Source organism: Polypterus senegalus, chromosome 6 (assembly GCF_016835505.1).
Source record: "Polypterus senegalus isolate Bchr_013 chromosome 6, ASM1683550v1, whole genome shotgun sequence".
Lineage (NCBI taxonomy): Eukaryota > Metazoa > Chordata > Cladistia > Polypteriformes > Polypteridae > Polypterus > Polypterus senegalus.
Genome location: NC_053159.1, coordinates 116,044,576 through 116,064,482, shown reverse-complemented (window position 1 = coordinate 116,064,482; position 19,907 = coordinate 116,044,576). Strand labels below are relative to the sequence as shown.

At 38.7% G+C, this 19,907-nt stretch overlaps 1 protein-coding gene across 1 annotated transcript in view; it reads left to right on the top strand.

The window, feature by feature from the left end:
• The window catches only part of ppm1e (protein phosphatase, Mg2+/Mn2+ dependent, 1E), a 111,370-nt gene that overhangs the window by 68,860 nt on the left and 22,603 nt on the right, over window positions 1–19,907 (top strand). The window contains exon 2 of the mRNA XM_039756862.1: window positions 16,722–16,840. Coding sequence (XP_039612796.1) covers window positions 16,722–16,840 — 119 coding nt within the window. The remainder of the gene's footprint in view (window positions 1–16,721; window positions 16,841–19,907) is intronic.

The window sequence follows — 19,907 nt, the reverse complement described above, 5'->3', positions numbered from 1 at the left end:
ACACACAAACCAACCACATGCTAGGGACAATTTAGGAACGGCAATGCACCTAACCTGCATATCTTTGGACTGTTGGAGGAAACCGGAGCACCTGGAGGAAACTTACGCAGACACGGGGAGAACATGCAAACTCCACGCAGGGAGGACCTGGGAAGCGGACCTGGGTCTCCTAACTGCGAGGCAGCAGCGCTACCACTGCGCCACCATGCCGCCCACAAATTAACCAATAACAAATAATACAGTTTTTTCATCCACACCTCCCAACAAGCCCTGTCATCTACCTCCCAACTCCGGCTCGCTTGCTGGTTCTCCACCAGTCCTTTATATAGTTCTTAACCCGGAAGTGCTCCTACTCCTCCTCCCACGTGACTTGTCAGAACTTCCGGGTCAGATGGAGAATCCGGGGCACCGCTACACTCCAGGGGAGCGTATATCTAGCATTTTGGGTGAGGTAGTGTCCTAAAAAGCTGCCTTTCCCCATCCTTCCACTTCAGGGGCTTCCTGGCCGGGTTGAGCTGCTGGCCATCCATCACAAGAGATTCATCAGTAAATACAATGAAGACACCACTAGACACTGACAGCACTTTTACAGTCTGCTACAGCAGGTGATCCAAAAAATGCATGAACTAGACTTAACAAAAATATTATAACAAAACAGCAATGTATTCAAATAAGTTTATATATATCCATCCATCCATTATCCAACCCGCTATATCCTAACTACAGGGTCACGGGGGTCTGCTGGAGCCAATCCCAGCCAACTCAGGGCGCAAGGCAGGGCGCCAGCCCACCGCAGGGCACACACAACCACACACCAAGCACACACTAGGGATAATTTAGGGACCTCACCTGCATGTCTTTGGACTGTGGGAGGAAACCCACGCAGACACGGGGAGAACATGCAAACTCCACGCAGGGAGGACCCAGGAAGCGAACCTGGATCTCCTAACTGCAAGGCAGCAGCGCTACCCACTCTGCCACCGTGCCACCTAGTTCATACATCCATCCATCCATTTTCCAACCCGTTGAATCCAAACACAGGGTCACGGGAGTCTGCTGGAGCCAATCCCAGCCAACACGGGGCACAAAGCAGGAACCAATCCTGGGCAGGGCGCCAACCCACCACAGGAAACACACACCCACACACCAAGCACACACCAGGGACAATTTAGAATCGCCAATCCACCTAACCTGCATGTCTTTGGACTGTGGGAGGAAACCCATGCAGACACAGGGAGAACATGCAAACTCCACGCAGGGAGGACCCGGGAAGCGAACCCAGGTCTCCTAACTGCGAGGCAGCAGTGCTACCCACACTGCCACCGTGCCGCCTAGTTCATACACATAAAGGTAAAATGTTAAAACAGTATCCAAGTCTAAAAAGAAATTTTCAAATAAACAACTGTCAAAAATGAAGGCAAAAAGACAATGACAGGGATTGATACAGGAACCAAAATGCAAGGCCAGAACTTGAAAACCAAAAATAAACAAAGCCAAAAGTCATAAAAACATCCTAAACTTTAAGCATACCTGCAAAATGGAGGGAAGCTGTAGGAAATGGCTTTAGCAGAGGCTAAACTGCAAAATAACATGCTACCCCATTAACCTAAACTTTCTTTGTATGCCCCTGGTGCCCTCATCATGAATAACACATATGGCCATGTGACAGACTTAGTAAGAGGATCCTGGTGCAAAAGCCCATTCCTGATATGTCCCATGTCAGATTAGTTTTTTAGTTTAGTTTTCTCCATGTGAAGGAATTTAATGCTTTTACATGTGGTACTATTTGCAACATTTTTAGCTTGTAAGCTAATCGAAAGACCAAAAAACTAGCAATAAACCTGAATCCTGATATTGAACCACTAAAAGATTCTGTGTATCACATTTTAAAATTCCAGTAGGAAAGGTGAAGTTATATGCAATTTCTATAGTAACATACCAGTGTGTATTGTTTTGTATAATAGAGAAATGTTGCTGAATGATCTTATAACACACAATGAAAGCAATGATTTTATTTTGAATTTTCCTGCAACATCCCACAAGTGAGATTATGTTGTTGATGTCATGCACATATTTCGTTGTAAAGAACAGTGTTCAGACATTTGATATATTTCAGAACATTGTGATCCCGACTTTTTTTCATGTTTTCATCTGTTCCTACTATTTTAGGTGGATAGCACAGCTAGTACTCTATAAGACAGATTGAAACTTAAGCAATCAACGAAGACCTGAGCATTAATATTTGCAGGGCACCATCAATTAGAATTTTTTTTTAATGCATGTAATAAAAAATGCATTGTATTTATCATTCCAACATATGGTTCATCACAAACATTTGTAGAAATAAAATTCATTACTAAAAATGGAGGTGATGTTCCAACTGTTGCAATGACAAATGCAATACAAAAGTCTCTGCTATATGCCATTTGGTATGGGATTCATAAAAGCAGTATTAATGTTGGAATGACAAGTACAATGCATTTTATAACGACAAATGTTAGTGATGAACAATTTGAGTGACAGAGACATAACGACTGGACACACAGGTACACAAACACACTTATCTTTTCACTAAGGTGGATTCACTTTCAAACACTGTTTTGGTGTCAGAGTATTTCCCACCTATTTTGTATGACCTTGTTTTCATGCTAATGAGCTGGCATGCATACTGACGCTCATCATGAAAATGATGAGTTACGTTTACTAACACAAACCCCCTGATAAGAACACACCTGAGTTTTTATTGTCTTAAAGGGCAGTAGCATTTGCCATGTCATGCAGATGCATTAGTGTAAACTTTAAGTCTACTGTAGTGACACTTTAAATCTCACAAGGCGACTATGTATTGTAGCCTGTGAATCAATGAATTCATTACCGAGAAGTAGTGACTTCCTGAAGAGGAAACCTTTTAAGAAGGTGTTTAAACATTACTACTTGCTCGTGGGTGGCTTGCTAAAGTGTTTACTTAATATGTTAGCTTGCTGGCTCTTTGATTAATACCCAGAGACTATGGCACACTGAGAGAAGAATTTAGCTACTATATACTGTATGTGTTTTTAAACTAATGCTTACAGCTTCCTAAATCACCAGGCTATTTTTGTAGCTTTATTTTTTATTTATTTTTATTTTTTTGCTTTTAAGAGTTTGGTCTGCTCCTATAATATTTCAAACTGGACATTTTATCAAAATATACCTTGGTACTCAAAAGTGGGAGCAACTACTGAATTATTCTTTGGAATGGTGTCAGTCCTTAATAATGCAATGTAATAACTGAATAAGAGAACTTGACAAAGGCTCCTGGTGAGTGGGAACACAGACATATGTCAGAGAACCTGCCCTAAGTTTTTTATTGAATTTGTCTGCCAGGAGTGCATTAATAGATGAGGTGAGTTAAAAACAGAGGTATGTTTCGGATTTTGGGCAAACCCCGCCATTCATATACTACAGGTCATGTTACAATGTGATTGAAATGTTGCCATGTTCAAGCAGTGCCTTTGGGTGCATACATGCAGTACAAGACATGAGAAACAAAATCAGTAAATGGTGGGTACTAACTGGGTCATCTGCTGTCTCCACATAGTCCAGAAATAAACTTTTAAGTTAATATGTATTGGTAAGACAAGCTAGTGTGCTTCAACATGTTGATGTGCCTGACTGACAAGGAATGTTGCAGTTTGAATTTTAATATTTTCTAGCCGTGTTACCTGCCAAAGCAAGGTAATATTATACATTTAAAAAATATTTGATATCTCATACCCTACGCGTACCTTCAGCTGCTTTCCTCGGTATCCACATGTGTTTGAACTTCTCTTGATCGGTGTTGCCGCTGTCGAGCCCGTTTCTGTAAAGCCTGCTTCTCAGACTCTGTCATTTCGAGACACCACGTTCAGACTCCTGTGCCATTACTCCTCTTCATGTGTCTCACAGCTTTACTTCCTCTTTCAATTGGGTCGCCAAAGCCAAACTGACCAGATTGCTCTGACGGATAGGACACACATGCACAGATCTTACCATTTTATTATACAGTAATCCATCGCTATATCGCGCTTCGACTTTCGCGGCTTCACTCCATCGCAGATTTTAAATGTAAGCATGTCTAAATATATATCACGGATTTTTCGCTGGTTCACGGATTTCTGCGGACAATGGGTCTTTTAATTTATACACGCTTTCTCAGTTTGTTTGCCCAGTTGATTTCATACAAGGGACGCTATTGGCAGATGGCTGAGAAGCTACCCAATCAGAGCACGTGTTACATATTAAATAAAACTCCTCAATGATATGCGATGTGCTTCCTGCACGGCGCTTCGCACATTTCAAATCTCTAACAGTCCGTATTGATTTCTGATTGTTTGCTTTTTATGGCGTTATTTCAGTGCCACTATTCTGAGCACACGTAAAAAAAATATTGAGCGCACGTAAAAAAAGATTGCAAGTGCAAGTGTTGCATTTTGAAGAGAAATTTATTTTGAGCGTACAAAAGCTGAATTTGAATGAACAAAATTCATTGCTGCGTGCAAAAAATGTATTTCAGTGTTTGCGCTTATCCATATACACACACACAATAGCACCCCTCTCGCTCAGTTTTTTCATTTGCGCTTGCTCGCAATGTGTTGCTTGCGCTCACAACATTCTCTGCTGCGAGCGCTCAACTCTCTGTACACCGTTATAAATGTGCCACAAAACCAACCAATCACAGACTTGGTTTCAAAAATTCTGATTGGCTCTTACGGTCTCCAATCAGCTCGCTAGCTGCTGCATTCCGGAAACAGTCAGTTGGCATGGTTGTATAATGCAACTACATTATACTACACCAACGATAGTCTTAACAAATAATATATTTTAAAATAAAATAATTAAAGATATTATCCGCAAATTGGGGTTTAATTGAGTTTAGCTGGATTTAGCTACATTTCGGACTGTTTCCGGAATGCAGCAGCTAGCGAGCTGAAGCGCAAATGAAAAAACTGAGCGAGAGGGGGTGCTATTGTGTGTGTGTGTATATGGATAAGTGCAAACACTGAAATACATTTTTTGCACGCAGCAATGAATTTTGTTCACTCAAATTCAGCTTTTGTACGCTCAAAATAAATTTCTCCTCAAAATGAAACACTTGCACTTGCAATATTTTTTTACGTGCGCTCAGAATAGTGGCACTGAAATAACGCCATAGCTTTTTCTCTGCTCCTGACGGAGGGGGTGTGAGCAGAGGGGCTGTTTGCACAGTGGCTGTTTGCTTAGAAGATACGGACGCTCCTCTAAAAAATGCTGAAAAGACTACCTTCACATTGATCCCTTCATTGCGGCGGCTTTATCGCGGTGCTTCGTTTACTTAAAAGCCCAACAGCCCTATTGATTTTTGTTTACTTCTCTCCCTCTCTGACATTCTCTGCTCCTGACATGCATTCCTTTGAAGAAGAAGATATATTTGCATTCTTTTAATTGTGAGAAAGAACTGTCATCTCTGTCTTGTCATGGAGCACAGTTTAAACTTTTGACTAAAGCGTGTTATTTCATGTCTAGAGGGCTCTAATAATGTTAAAAAACGTTTTGAGAAAGTCGTAAACAGGTTTTCTATGCTCTAACTGCGAAAATATTTATAAATAAAGATTTATAAATAAAGAATCCTACTTCGTGGAAATCCATTTATCTGTCTGGAGCCGATTAACCGCGATAAACAAGGGTTTACTGTATAACTGTGCGGAGAATATTTATAAACAGTATGGGAGAGATTCTGAGGACTTTAAAATATATAAAAATAACCATACAAACATGGTTTCTACTTCGCGGATTTTCACCTATCGCGGGGGGTTCTGGAACGCAACCCCCGCGATCGAGGAGGGATTACTGTATAGTAGATTTTTTGCTACTACTGGATGCAATAGTGATGCAGCCTTATGGGTTGTCAGTCTTGGGTTCAAATCCCATGTTCAGCTGCTGTCTCTGTGGAGTTTGCTAATTTTTCCTGTCTCTGTGTTTTGATTGTTTCCCCAGTACTCTGGCTTCTCTCCCGCATTCTCCGAGATGTACATCTTACATGAATTTGTGGTTTTTAAATTGGCCCCCCATGTGATTGTGTTTGTGAGTGGGTCTTAGGATGGATTGACAGTGTGTTGTAGTGGTTAAGGTGTTGGATTTCAAATCTTGAGGTTGTGGGTTCATTTCCCGGTACTGATGCTGTGTGACCATGAGCAAGTCACTTAACCTGCCTGTGCTCCAGCTAGAGAAAGAAATGTAACCAATTGTATTTCAAATGTTGTAAGTTTCCTTGGATAAAATCATCAGCCAAAACAAGTAACAATAATCTAGGATTGATTCCTACAAGGCATCCAGTTCTTCTGTGAGAGGTTGTTGCCTCTCAACCACGAAAATAGATTAAGCTGACTTGTGAATATTATGTGATTATTAGTGCTTGAATCATCCATGAGCCCATGGGACAATAACTTACTAATCCTGTTTAGGTTTATTTGGGTAATGCCTACCCATCTACCATTTTCATACTTGATTTTTTACTTCTAGCTTTTTTTAGCAATGAGGACAAAAGCTATTGTATCATATCATGTCATATCATATCACATACAGTGCCTTGCTCCAGTATTTATTCCCTTGTCAAAAATTTTCCTGCAATGAAGTTTTATTGTTATATTTTTATTTTAAAGCCCTGAAACTCAAAATATATATTTTGTTTTGTCTATGATGTTATTTCATCATTAGAATAAGATATGAATACTTTTGTAAGGCCCTACCATTCTAAGTAACAGAGACAGCACTAGAGGCAGGGCAGAATCCAGTCCTGTTTTGTTAGGTATGTTATGTTATGGCATCCCTGTTATCTTCCAAACACTATCTCTATTTCTTTGTTCTTTATGCACAGCTTTGTTCTTCGACCCACTGACTTGAAGTTTGGCCCACAGGCACTTCTCACCATAAGTCATGTTTCTGAAGATAGACTTTTCGCTTTGCCTCCCCAGCGTTGGTGAGCATTGCAAGAATACAGTGTGCTCTGTCAACATAGGGACGGTGCCTTACAGATACTGATGGTGGCTACAATGTTAGAATATTTGCTTTTCAACTCAATAATATGAGGTTGAGTCCTGGAAATTACAGTATGTATAATTATTTTTTGATCAAATATTTCCCTCACTGTTTTTGTAAAGGCCCTAAACTGCCCTGAGTGGAACCATTTATTGCAGTAGTACCAGAAGGAAAAACCAGAAGGAAGTATATCGTATACAAAGCATGTTTTTAATATTAACAATACGTAATGCAACAAATTTAAGAATAATAAAGTTTGGTAATATATAATTTTGTAATTACTTTTTAGGTTTTCATCCTTCCACACTCTGGCAATATGGGGTAACTGGGGTAGAGGTATAGTGTAATATAATTATACCACGGGTGGCACAATGGTGCATTGTCTAGAGCTGCTGCCTCACAGATCTGGGAAGCCTAGTTCAAATTCTGGCCTTGACATTTTCTGTATGTTTGTGCTTCCTCCACATATCTGTGTGGATTTTTCACCTCAGTACTTTGTTTTTCTTCTGGTATCTCCAAGTTTAGCATGCAAGTGTAGGTTTGTGCATGAGTGCTCACAATGGCCTAGTGGTCTGCCCAGAGCTTGTTCATGCTTTTGCCTGATGTTTCCGAGCCCCTTGTGAATTTAATTTGGATTAAGTGGGCTTGAGAATGTTATGTTATGTAATGTAATAAGTATGTGTCACCTACAACCAAAGTGTGTGGTGACTTTAAATTGCCCAGTGTGACCAAAAATGTGTGCTTGAGCATCCATATTCTATGATGGACTGAACAGAAGCGTTGCTTCCTTTCTTATCAATATTCTGGGCACCAGAACTCTACATTGAAATCCGCAGGATCAGAAAATGAACACATGAGTGAATGGTATAGTGTAGTTAAATGTGAACCTTTACATCCCAACCACACACGGACCCAGGTTTGTTTTTCTAGTAGGGTGCCCGGTGTAAGTAGTACTGTATTCATATTTTTTCCTTGTTTCTATAGCTTTCTTTGCCAGTCCAAAGACATATTTAATTGACTCACAATTCCTGGTTAATGTCAGTGAGTGTGCACTGCAAGGTGGCTTCTGTCTTGCACCTGTTACACTGAAATAGTCTTTAGCTTTCCTACCGTTGAGTTTATTTTATTTTTCTGTTATTTATCAAGCCAGCGAGATGAAATGCTAAAGTTTGTCACCAGCCATCTTTGTCACAAACTAATAAATTCAATGATGTAGAAATTTGAAAGAGGCTTTGAAAGGAGGCCATTCTACTTGAATACTTTAATAGCTTGGTGCTGATCTCACATTAGTTGGCACTTCAGGCTCTGAGACAGCTGACAGAAGATGGTTTTTCTAATGGTTTTTCTTCATAGGGAGTGATTGTTCTCTTCCTGGCTTCTTCCTTAAAATTTTACAATAGTTTAAGTGGAAAGGAAAAATGTAGCACTTAACAGACCATCCATAACGATTACAATGGAATCAAAAGTGCCAGACTGGGATGTACACCAAATGAGATCTTTAAAATAAACCTGGAAACCTGCAATATTTTCTGATTACACTACATTATTTTGCCAAGTTTTAAGAGTAAATATCAGCACAAGAGCAGCCAAGGAGACACAAAATCCAATCCTTTATGCCTATTCACATTGTTCACCTAACATGCTAAATAAATTAGACAAAAAAATCCTTATAACTGTGTACAATCTAGGCATTCAATACAGACTACAAGTCATTTTTATTCAGAAACCCACTGTCAGAAAAACATCAAAACATACTGCCGGCAATACTCCAATCCCAGAGTGCACCTCAATACATAATTTGTGGCCTGGGCAAATGTAAAAGCACTTCTGTTGTCCTCACTCAGGCACAAGCATTAAACAATAAGTGCTTCTTCCCCTTCCCTAAAATAGGGTTAAGTTTTACTGTATTCATTACCCCCACTGCTTTAATATCAGTTGTGTTTTAGAAAAGTACAGGAAAAACAGAAATGCACCACATTTATACAAAATGTAAGAAATGACGCTACCCCATGAGCTTGTGGTCCACAACTTAATAGTTGCTAAATATTCACAAATTCCAACATAAGACTATACAGGTGAAGTCTTATACTGCCTCTTAGATGCTCTGAAAGTTTCTACATACAGATCATTCAGGATAAAATGGAAGCAGTTTAAAGACTGGTGCTCAACAGACTAAAAGATTAAAAATTTGAAAACCTGTTCTTTACAAGGGTGGCCCATGACCTCTCTTTTACAATATGTTGTTCACTTCTAAAACTGAACTAAGTCATTCTAAACTCTAACTATAAACACACTGCCTCAACTCTGATAGATAGATAGATAGATAGATAGATAGATAGATAGATAGATACTTTATTAATCCCAAGGGGAAATTGTTGAGATGGAGTGGTGGTTCTGAGGCTAGGGATCTGGGGGAGCACTCGGAAGATTTGCTGGTTCACATCCCATAAATACCCTAAGTTATTCCACTCCATTGGGCCCTGGAGCAAGGCCCTTAACCTGCAGTTGAACAGATGTCGTTCTGAGTGGCTTTTGGTTTAGGGCTAGATGTTATTCATACCTTACATTTTGTGATGTCCAAATCAGATGGTCTCATGTCCCTTGTTTTCTGATGTCACTTCCTATGTTGCCCTTCTGTCATTTTTTTTTATTTTGTTTTGGTCCTCCAAATGAGCCATATTTATGTTAAAATGCACAGGTGGGGTTTCGGAACATGTGACACTGCACACTTTTGATTGGCGATCTTGCCCTGATGGCCAGAGTTTTTGACCTTTTAATATCCTCTGTTTTTCTTCCTTTCTTAAGATGTAAACTAATTCTGCAATTACTAGCCCTATGGTGTCCATCCATTCATTATCCAACCCACTATATCCTTACTAGGAGATCATGGGGGTCTGCTGGATCCCAATCCCAGCCAACACAGGGTGCAAGGCAGGAAACAAACCCCGGGCAGGGCGCCAGGGCACACACCAGGGACAATTTAGGATCGCCAATGCATCTAACCTGCATGTCTTTGGACTGTGGGAGGAAGCCCATGCAGACATGGGGAGAACATGCAAACTCCACGCAGGGAGGACCCGGGAAGTGAACCCAGGTCTCCTAACTGCGAGGCAGCAGCGCTACCACTGCACCATCGTGCCATCCCCATCCGTTCCTAGGATATAAATTAATTAAAACAGGTTCTGCGCCATCTGTACTTAAATTCCATTCCCAGGATATAAACTTATTGGAAAGGAAACTGACTGGAACAAATGCATAAATTACTAGTACATTACCAATGGATGCTTGCAATGCCTGTAATTATGGTTCTGTAAATTCAGTCCATCCTGGTTGGTTTAAGCAAAACAATTAAAATGTAATAGAAACGGTCAGTATTTCAAAAATTGAAGATTTTCCACACCAGGACAAGTGCATTGACATTGATTTAATATAAGTGATTGTAGAAGTGTCCTGTGATGAACGAGTACACCCTCCAAGTTTAGTCACTGCCCTGTGCTCAATAATGCTGCTGACTCATCTGCAATAAATGTGTAATGGAGAAACAAAAATCACAATTTTGTGAAAAATTTTATTTAAAAAGCACAGTGGACTTGTTTTTTACTGCAGGTTTTGCAGATGAGCTTTGGTGAGCTGTAATTGAACTCTGAACTCCAGAATTCTTTTTTACCTACGAATCTGGAATTTCACTCACAGATGTTTCATACAGAGTAATACTATGAGTTTCTGCTTCATGATTTAGTTCATCATCCTCTGTATTTGTTTAAATGTATACATATTTTCTTTTTGTTTTATCTAAATGTATGACCCACATTTAATCTTAGGTTACAATGGCCACTCAGCCTATAACTCAAATGCCACATGAGAGCATCTATCCTAGGGAAATTTTATACCTTATAGATAAATGCCCTTGACAAGATAATGTGTTTTGCACATACTGTGATTTTATGGTCAAAGCATCCAGGACAAGTTGCCCATCATTAGAATAGTTGGACAGCTATTTGTGTGTAACATCAGAAGGTCCAGAATTCCACATGGTGCTTTTCCCATAAAGGAAAGCCTGCCAATGGGTAAGAGAAAGAGAACAATCCACTTGGATCTCAAACACGCTGTCCATACATCAGCATTACTTCTACAGGACTAGCCTCCTGAAAAAACATGTTGTCCCTCTCTTCTTTTCGTTCCCTCGCACAGATGTTTCCTTTGATCCTTTGATGCTATTCATCAGCTTCCGTATCTGTACAGAAAGTATTGTTTATGCTTTTTGAATTTGAAAAAAGGGTTTATTTAGGGCTTTACATCCAGATCTGATTTGATCTGATCTGATTTGTCATTATTCATTATTCATTCACTTCATTCATTCATTTCAATTTCCTATCATTTATTCTATTTATATTTTCTGCTGCTTGTATTCTATTTTAATAAGTGCTGCTTTGTTTTAAATTTCTATACTTTGCATATTTTAAGTGATTGGGGAAAATACATGGCACCTAGAGTAGGTAGCAACTACTTTACTTCAGGGGTGTTTCCAATAGTGAGCAGAACAGGGGTGGGATAAGGAGTGGCAATAAATTAACTTATATGACCTATTCGACTATATTTGCTGACCTTGTCTCCAGAACACAACTAGAAATCACTGGGAACATCAAATTACGGTATTACCCTCTCAGTGAATCACAAGCTCTCCCCTTTTTTTGTGGGCCGATAACATGCTACTTGACAGAGCTGTTTTCTATATGAAGGGTTTACAGGTATGTCAAGTTTAGTTCTATCATGGTGCATGAAACACAAGACATCAGACAGGCTTCACTTTTGTTTGCAAGGTCTAAAACACCTGAATACTTTATTTGTTGTCAGTGTATTATATGTATTGTACTTCTGGGTGAGCCCACATTGGTGTTCAGCTCTCATGCACATACTGTAGAACCTGACCCTACAACTTAAGATAAAATCCAGCCCGTTTGATTTTGTCAAGTCAAGTTGCAGACTAGTTGGGTTGAGTCACTGGTTATGTCACCTCACACGACTGCAGGTCATTGGATGGCACCATGACTGCCCCCAACTCACTGAGATTATGTAAATGAAAACTACAACTGAAAATCGCTGCAGTAGTCATGTAATGCAACATGGCCAGCCTAGTCTGCTCAAGCCAAACTTAGTGAGGTTCTCTGTGGAGTACTCAGAAGTCATACGCTATGCAGGAATCACTCCAAAACAGTGCTTAAGTATGAGTATGTATGGGTTCTTAAAAGTATGGATTTATAGTATGATAAAGTAACATTACGTAACATTAACAAACCTGCCGAATCCAGTCCACTTCAGGGTAGTGGCATCCTTTGCCTAGCTGCTATGGATACAAGGCATGAATAAATCCTGAACAAGATACAAGTCTGTAACAGAGCAGTAAAATTATTTATTTATGTATATTTTTTGTAGTTGGGGCACATGCAGTTCAAATGACTTATATACACAGTGGCATATGTCATGTAGGGGGCTGAAGATGAGAACTAACTCTCAGACAGTCTGGAACATAAAGTCTGTGTGGGCAATGTGAAGAAGTGTCCAGGTGTCGGGAAGGCACAGGGCAGGGAAATGATCCACAACAAATCTACTTTACTGGCATAAGGAGAACAACTCAGCATGCTACTTGGAAAGGTGGGGGATGCTTGAGAGCAGTATGGTGTCACAGATGAGAAATGGGAATTAAAGCATAAAAAGACCATCAGCCATAAAGGCATCTGAAAACATTCCTTCAGTGAAGATGCCAGGAACGCATACACTTCTATCAGGAGAGGAAGGGCGATGGAGAGAGAAACAAGAGGTGCTGTCATAAGACCACAAGAGATTATGGCTAGCAAGCTACAGTTACTAACAGGGTGCTTCTCTTAGAGAACAGTTCATGTGAGGCTTTTTAAGAGCCACTGAAGGCTAGGACTTGCAAAGGCTTTGGGTGCCATCAGACGTGGCTCTTACCTGGTGTCCTGTAGCCAAAGAATACCATCTCCTGACACTGGACATAATTAAAGGCAGTGATATTTCTGGTGTTACTGAGACAGGATCTGGCACCCTATAACCCTGAGTTAGATTACATTGGTCTGAACCTTTGAATTTAGTCTTGCCTGGACTTTTCTGTGTCATCCATGTCTGTGGCTATGCCTGTTTTTATATGAGGAAGCTATTTTTTTGCCTAGAGGTCTATTACACTTAAAAATTAAGTAAGTATGACATTGTACTGTTCTTTGATTTGTGTAATATTTCTAAGTAAACAGATTTATGCACTTCTAGCATTTCATTCTGTTAAATGCTTTAGTATCTAACCTGTGTAGGTTTCTCTCAAGGTAAACTTCAAGAGTCTATCCTTATTTAAACATCATGGGATAATCTGTGATGTGTAAAACCCAAGTCATCCATTGAGTACCAAGACTTAATCTCAATGGCTGTTTCAAATTTCACAATAATCAAGACCATTGCATTATTTATTGTGATTTGTACATAGCACAACAAAGTTTTTAATTACATATATTCTCAGGATAGTGACAGTGATGCAATGTGAAGAAAAGGACACACATTTGTGCAAAAAATGTGATTTTTTGTAATAGTTAATTAAGAAAAAGCTGACTTGTAATGACATCAAATTGACCTAAGAGTTTCCGCTTGGAGCAGAGACGTGATAGTTTATATTAGGAAAGGAATGTATTTTAAAGTCATATCTAAGGAGAGAGTCTGGAGTTGGGATTTGAGTTGTGGGAAAGTCATACAGTTTGGAGAATGAAGCCAGGATTGTGTATGCATAAGAAAGGCGGTGTGACAGGCAAACAGGAGTTGAATAAGAGACTGCTAGGTGGTACTTTGTAGGTTGGCAAGGAACTGCAACAGATGGGCAGTGCAATAAGGCCCAGAGGGACAGTAGGTTTTCTTAGGGTGTCCATTATTTATCCCTTCTTTGTCTGTGTTTTTTTCTTTTTTATATAAATTTAACATGCCTGTTTTTATATTTTTTATCTTTTTGACACCATGAGTGACACCTCTCCTGTTACAACAGGCAATATGGGAAATTAATATTTCAGCCACTGGTAAAGGGATTAGTGTCTCAGTCAGTGCTGGATCCTACTTTATGCCCAATTCTGCTGAGAAAAGCTCAAGTCAGTTGTCACCCTGAATTGAACAAAGTGGATATTGCAAAATAATGGATTAATAGGTTATGCAAATAGATGAAGGAATATTTTGTGAAACTAAAAATCTCATAAAAAAGTAACGTCCCTCTTAATTCCTGCATTCAAATGTTTCATTTCCTGTATATCAGCTTTTTTCTAGTTCTCCATCCATCCATTTTCCAACCCATTGAATCTGAACACAGGGGTCTGCTGGAGCCAATCCCAGGCAACACAGGGCACGAACCAATCCCGGGCAGGGTGTCAACCCACCGCAGGACACACACAAACACCAATCCACCTAACCTGCATGTCTTTGGACCGTGGGAGGAAACCCACGCAGACATGGGGAGAACATGCAAACTCCACGCAGGGAGGACCCGGGAAGTGAACCCGGGTTTCCTAACTGCAAGGCAGCAGCGCTAACATTGTGCCACCGTGCCGCCCTGTTTTTTCTTGAAATTTTTATTTTTTTTTTAATTTTGGGATTCCTGACTTGTAGACTGATAATATGTGTCATTCTTCTACCAGTGCTTTGTAGTGCCAAGATGAACTAAACAGCTTCATATCAAGGATAGACAGGGATAAAAACTAGCCATGGGCTTTCGTCCAGACTGGCACACCACAAACAACCAGACACCAGCCATCCTTGATCCGCCTACCGTGCATGTACATATAACATTCCTTATTGATTTGTAAGCAAAGTAGTACAGTATACAAACTGACCTAAAAGCAAAGGCAATGCAGATGCTGCCCTTTCCTCCTGACATTCTCTGATATTTCTGCAGCTGCTTTATCCTCCTGCTTTTCACCAGCTGTTCTCTGCTGCCCTACAGCTGCTGCTCTTTGCTGAACTGTGGCAAAAATTTAGACTGTGAGAGACTATCGTATGTACAAAATTACATTTTAGTCCTAGCTATAAACTCATTTTCTCTTCTTGCATGCTAAAATTAACTCCACTTCATATATACTTGAATGTTGTCGTCCTTGCAAAACAACGTATGAAACAGTTGACATCTTTGTCTAAACAACTGGAAATAAAATTCCAGAGAAGTCTGCTAACTATTACATCAACTTGTTTAACACCAGATGTTAACACCATGTTCCAAAACTTTCAACTTCTCCTTCGTTACTGTGACTGCTGCTTAATAAATTAAAATTTCTGTTCATTTGAGTGTTCTGAAGAACTGACTTGGCTTGCATTCTATCATAAGTAGCCACAGTAAACAGGTTGCTGAGCTGACTAGTTTTCTTACACATTGCTTTCTGTAGCTTTACTGGTATATCATCGATGTCTCACACTGTGCTCCCACAATAATGCTAGGGCATTTGGGGGCCCCAGAAAGACGTAGGATATTTTGCTCAAAAAGGTCCACTAGCTTGCTTTGTCTCAGAGTTTGTGGCTTGACAGCATAGTCCACAGAGACGGGATCACCCACTGGGAATTATCCCGTTAGTTCCTGTCTCACATTACTAGGGTACCAAAATAAGCACATTCCACTTTATACTCAGGTTGAAACCATTAGTTTGAAAGCCATCCAGACTGGATATGTTTTCATGTACTTTACAGCATCCTTTCCTTCATTGCTGATTGGAGTTGCAGCAGGTTTAATATAACTCCAAATGGGACTTGAGCATCTTTAAAATTAAACAGAAATAATAAAAAATATTTTTGAATTTCCATCTTTCAGATTTTTTAAATATGAAAGAACTGAAGCACTCCATGTATAATAAGTTGCATTTGATATATTCTGCAAGTATGCAGTGTGATTAAGATAATGAAAATGGGAATATGCAAGAATTTCTGATTTAGCCATATTCCTTTATATGTTTATTGGATATCTGCATCTTTGTCTAAAATATCACGATGATTTTTTTTTAATATCTTTTTTTCATTTGTTTATTCGTTAGCGTTACCTATATTTTAAGCCTATAGAAAAAGATGCTGAAAGAGATTATTGGTACCATAGTTCCTTGCAGTGGTTCTCTTTGTAATTACTAACTGCTGAAGAAAGAATTAAAACCTTTTTAATCAGTTTATTTAGACTTGTGACTTTTTTGCCATTTGTGCCCAGCGTGTACATTTCTTGTTAATATCTCTGTGTGCAGAACCTTTTATAACTGATTCCTTAGGGAGGGCAGGTTATGGTGGGGGTGGGCGGTGTGTGAGTTTCTCCAGACGTGCCTCCTGCTGTTTGATGTGTTTTTCGTTTGTCTACTTGAAAAAGCATGCCAAAAAAAGCAAGCTGTTAGAGAAAAGGAGGCATTAGTCATTTGAAAGCTTGATACCCTAATGAATGCAGTAAAATGAAGTACCTGTTTTACTGGGACGGTAACTGGGGAGGAGCCTCATAGTCAGGTCATGTCTGATCTGATGAACTAAGGAGATTTCATGTCTAATGTGCCAGAAACAGTGTAGCCTAAAAGTTAGCTCAGGTGCAATATATTGGCTGAGTGGAGATTTTATTCCACATTGAAATGACGAAGTGTAATGGCATTTGGCACTAAAGTTTTTGTTTTTTTTTTCTATTTCCCCAGTAACTGCCCATTCTCACTGGCAGCGGCATTGGCTCGAGCAACAGCAGATGAGATTCTGCAAAGTGACCTGACAGCTCAGAATATCATCAAGCAGGTGGAGAGTACAGAAGAAAATACACGTAAGTATGTCCTGCCTATCAATCCACTTTTAATAGTCTCCAGCTAGGCACTTCCAGTCACTTTGCTATAATACCCATCAATCACTGCACTCGACTTTCGTGTGCTAGTTTTCATTTAATTTGGTAAATAATCATTCAGTGAACTTAATTAAAATTTTCATTTGTTTTAAAATATTTTGTATTTTAGTGAATCTAAGGTCGTTGTTGGAGGATACATATGCAGAAACAGCACAGAATGACAATAAACATAGATAGATGGACTATATTAGATAGATAGATAGATAGATAGATAGATAGATAGATAGATCAATACTATATAAAACAGATTGATAGAGCACTACTATATTAGATAGATAGATAGATAGATAGATAGATCACTACTATATTAGATAGATAGATAGATAGATAGATCACTACTATATAAAACAGATTGATAGAGCACTACTATATTAGATAGATAGATAGATCACTACTATATTAGATAGATAGATAGATAGATAGATAGATCACTACTATATTAGATAGATAGATAGATAGATAGATAGATCACTACTATATAAAACAGATTGATAGAGCACTACTATATTAGATAGATAGATAGATCACTACTATATTAGATAGATAGATCACTACTATATAAAACAGATTGATAGAGCACTACTATATAAAACAGATTGATAGAGCACTACTATATTAGATAGATAGATAGAGCACTACTATATAAAACAGATTGATAGAGCACTACTATATTAGATAGATAGATAGATCACTACTATATAAAACAGATAGATAGATCACTACTATATTAGATAGATAGATCACTACTATATAAAACAGATTGATAGAGCACTACTATATTAGATAGATAGATAGATCACTACTATATAAAACAGATTGATTTCCCTTTAAATTTGTTACAAGAATCCATCCCTCTTAAAAAAACTTGGAGAAAATTGAGATGTACAAAAAAGCCAGCCATCCTTTGTTTCCACAGTGTCAAGATATTATCTCAGCTGTTGCTTTAGATTCCAGAATAATTAGACACATTCCAATACTTATTTGAGTTATTGAAATTAAGTCATCGAGAAAAAAATGACTTTTAATGAAATCCAGTTGACCTAAGAAATGGCACTTGGAGCAGAGAGATGTTAATTTATATTATCAGGGGTGTGAACTCACAATATGTGTTTTTTTTATGAAATATCTTTTTAGAAGGAGAAGCACTGGGTGGGAGGTATTCTAACTGCAGTGTCTCCTAAATGTAATATTGATTCTGTTTTGCTTGTGGAGAGTTACAGCTAAGTGCACATTTTTATTGGAACAGGTCTATTGGCTGCAGAAAAATTCTTACTTTTATGTAAGGTCCTTTTGTTTTGTTTTGACTCATCTAGTCAGATTTTAAAAGCTGTTGGAAACTTCTTGATTTCTATTTTAAATGTCCTTTCTCCTAATTTTATTGGTGTTCTTAAATCCATGTTTTGCTATATCAGTGTGACATGAATGTTAAATAAAGGAAAGTACAAAGTAAACGAAAGCCAAACAAAACATGAGAGGAATTAGGGTACCAATAATCTCTTTCAGTATACCAGCCGCCTCTCTGGGCCTACTTGTTCATATTTTTAAAATGCATTCATAATGGAGAGAGGGGCTCCTCCTCTAAAGTATCAGTAGACATGCCTTGTTTCACTTTTCACTCGTTCATTATGTTAATAAAACAGAAATTCTTTATTTTAACACATTCTTTTTTGTCATTGTCCTGTTGGTCAGACATGTCAGTAAGCGTTTCACTGTACTATATACATGTGACAATACTATTAATACTATTACTACTACTGCTACTATTACTGTGCCTCTCTGTCACTGTCCCTTTTATGACTGTGGGATCTCTTCTTTCCAACGAGTAAGCCAACACCAAAATCTCTTACCGCCAACTGTAGACTCAGTCTGCACTTTGGTTTGATGCACCTTTAAATTCTCTCTCCCTCTAGGTAAATCTTGTCTAAGCTAATGCATCACTTCTTCAGTCAAGGTCAAGGGTGCCCCCTTTTATTTGCTGAAGACACACCAAATTGAAAATCCATTGGGCTCCTAACATCTTTGCAACCTTAACCCCACTCAAAGCACTTCTTCTTTCAGGAAAGCTGTCAGGTTCTCCTTTCCCAAAATGAATGACATTATCACTCTATGCAGCAAAGCTGTTAGTTTTAACTTATTGCTTACAGTGTTGAAGCAACCCTAAACTTATATATGAAATATAATTTCCATAAAACACTTTTAAGTATATTTTTGCTAAGTTGGTGTTCTGCCCCATAAAGCAGAGGTGGAAGAATATTGGCAGCCTAGATCCAGGAAACCCTAAGTAGTGACCCTTTTCACACTCTTCTGTCCTGCATAGCCTTTAAGGAAATGCGCACATTTGCAGCCAAATTTCATATTTTGCTCTCTTTCTATCTCTCATTCTCACTTTCACTTCATCACAATGGTATCCTCTTCTTACTTCTGTTCTTGGCTAAAGAACAAGCTACCTGTATTCTGGCATGTGGCACTTTTTACTTACTGTTTGGGTGTCCAAGCTTAAAGATTTCATCTTCATATCTACCATTTATTTGATACTTGAAGTGTAGCATGTATGGTAACATTATTTTGTATACATTATCCATCCCATCTTTTTAGTTATTAAGAAAAAACACCATGATTCTCAAGCCAATAACAGTTGCAAAAGCAATATACTATAGCAGTCTCAAATGTAATTTGCTGTTAAAAACTTCAACCTGCATTGAATTGACACCATTTGAATCTCCGGAAACCAACTTGCTATGAATATATTAAAGTAAAGCATGAAACCACTGACCCTGTTCTTGAAAATGAATGAGTGGGCATATTTTCAAATAGTTAAGGGAATTTCAGTCTTCATTCTTTCACTACCTCTCACTGTAACAGCAATAAACATTCTACTAGTATTTTAGTCTTGTGATTTTCTTTGTTACTGCCAGTTGTTCAGCTTCTGAGCACTCACTGATGAATGTTTGCATAAAAGGAACTGGGAAGGTAAAGTTCAAAATTGTTG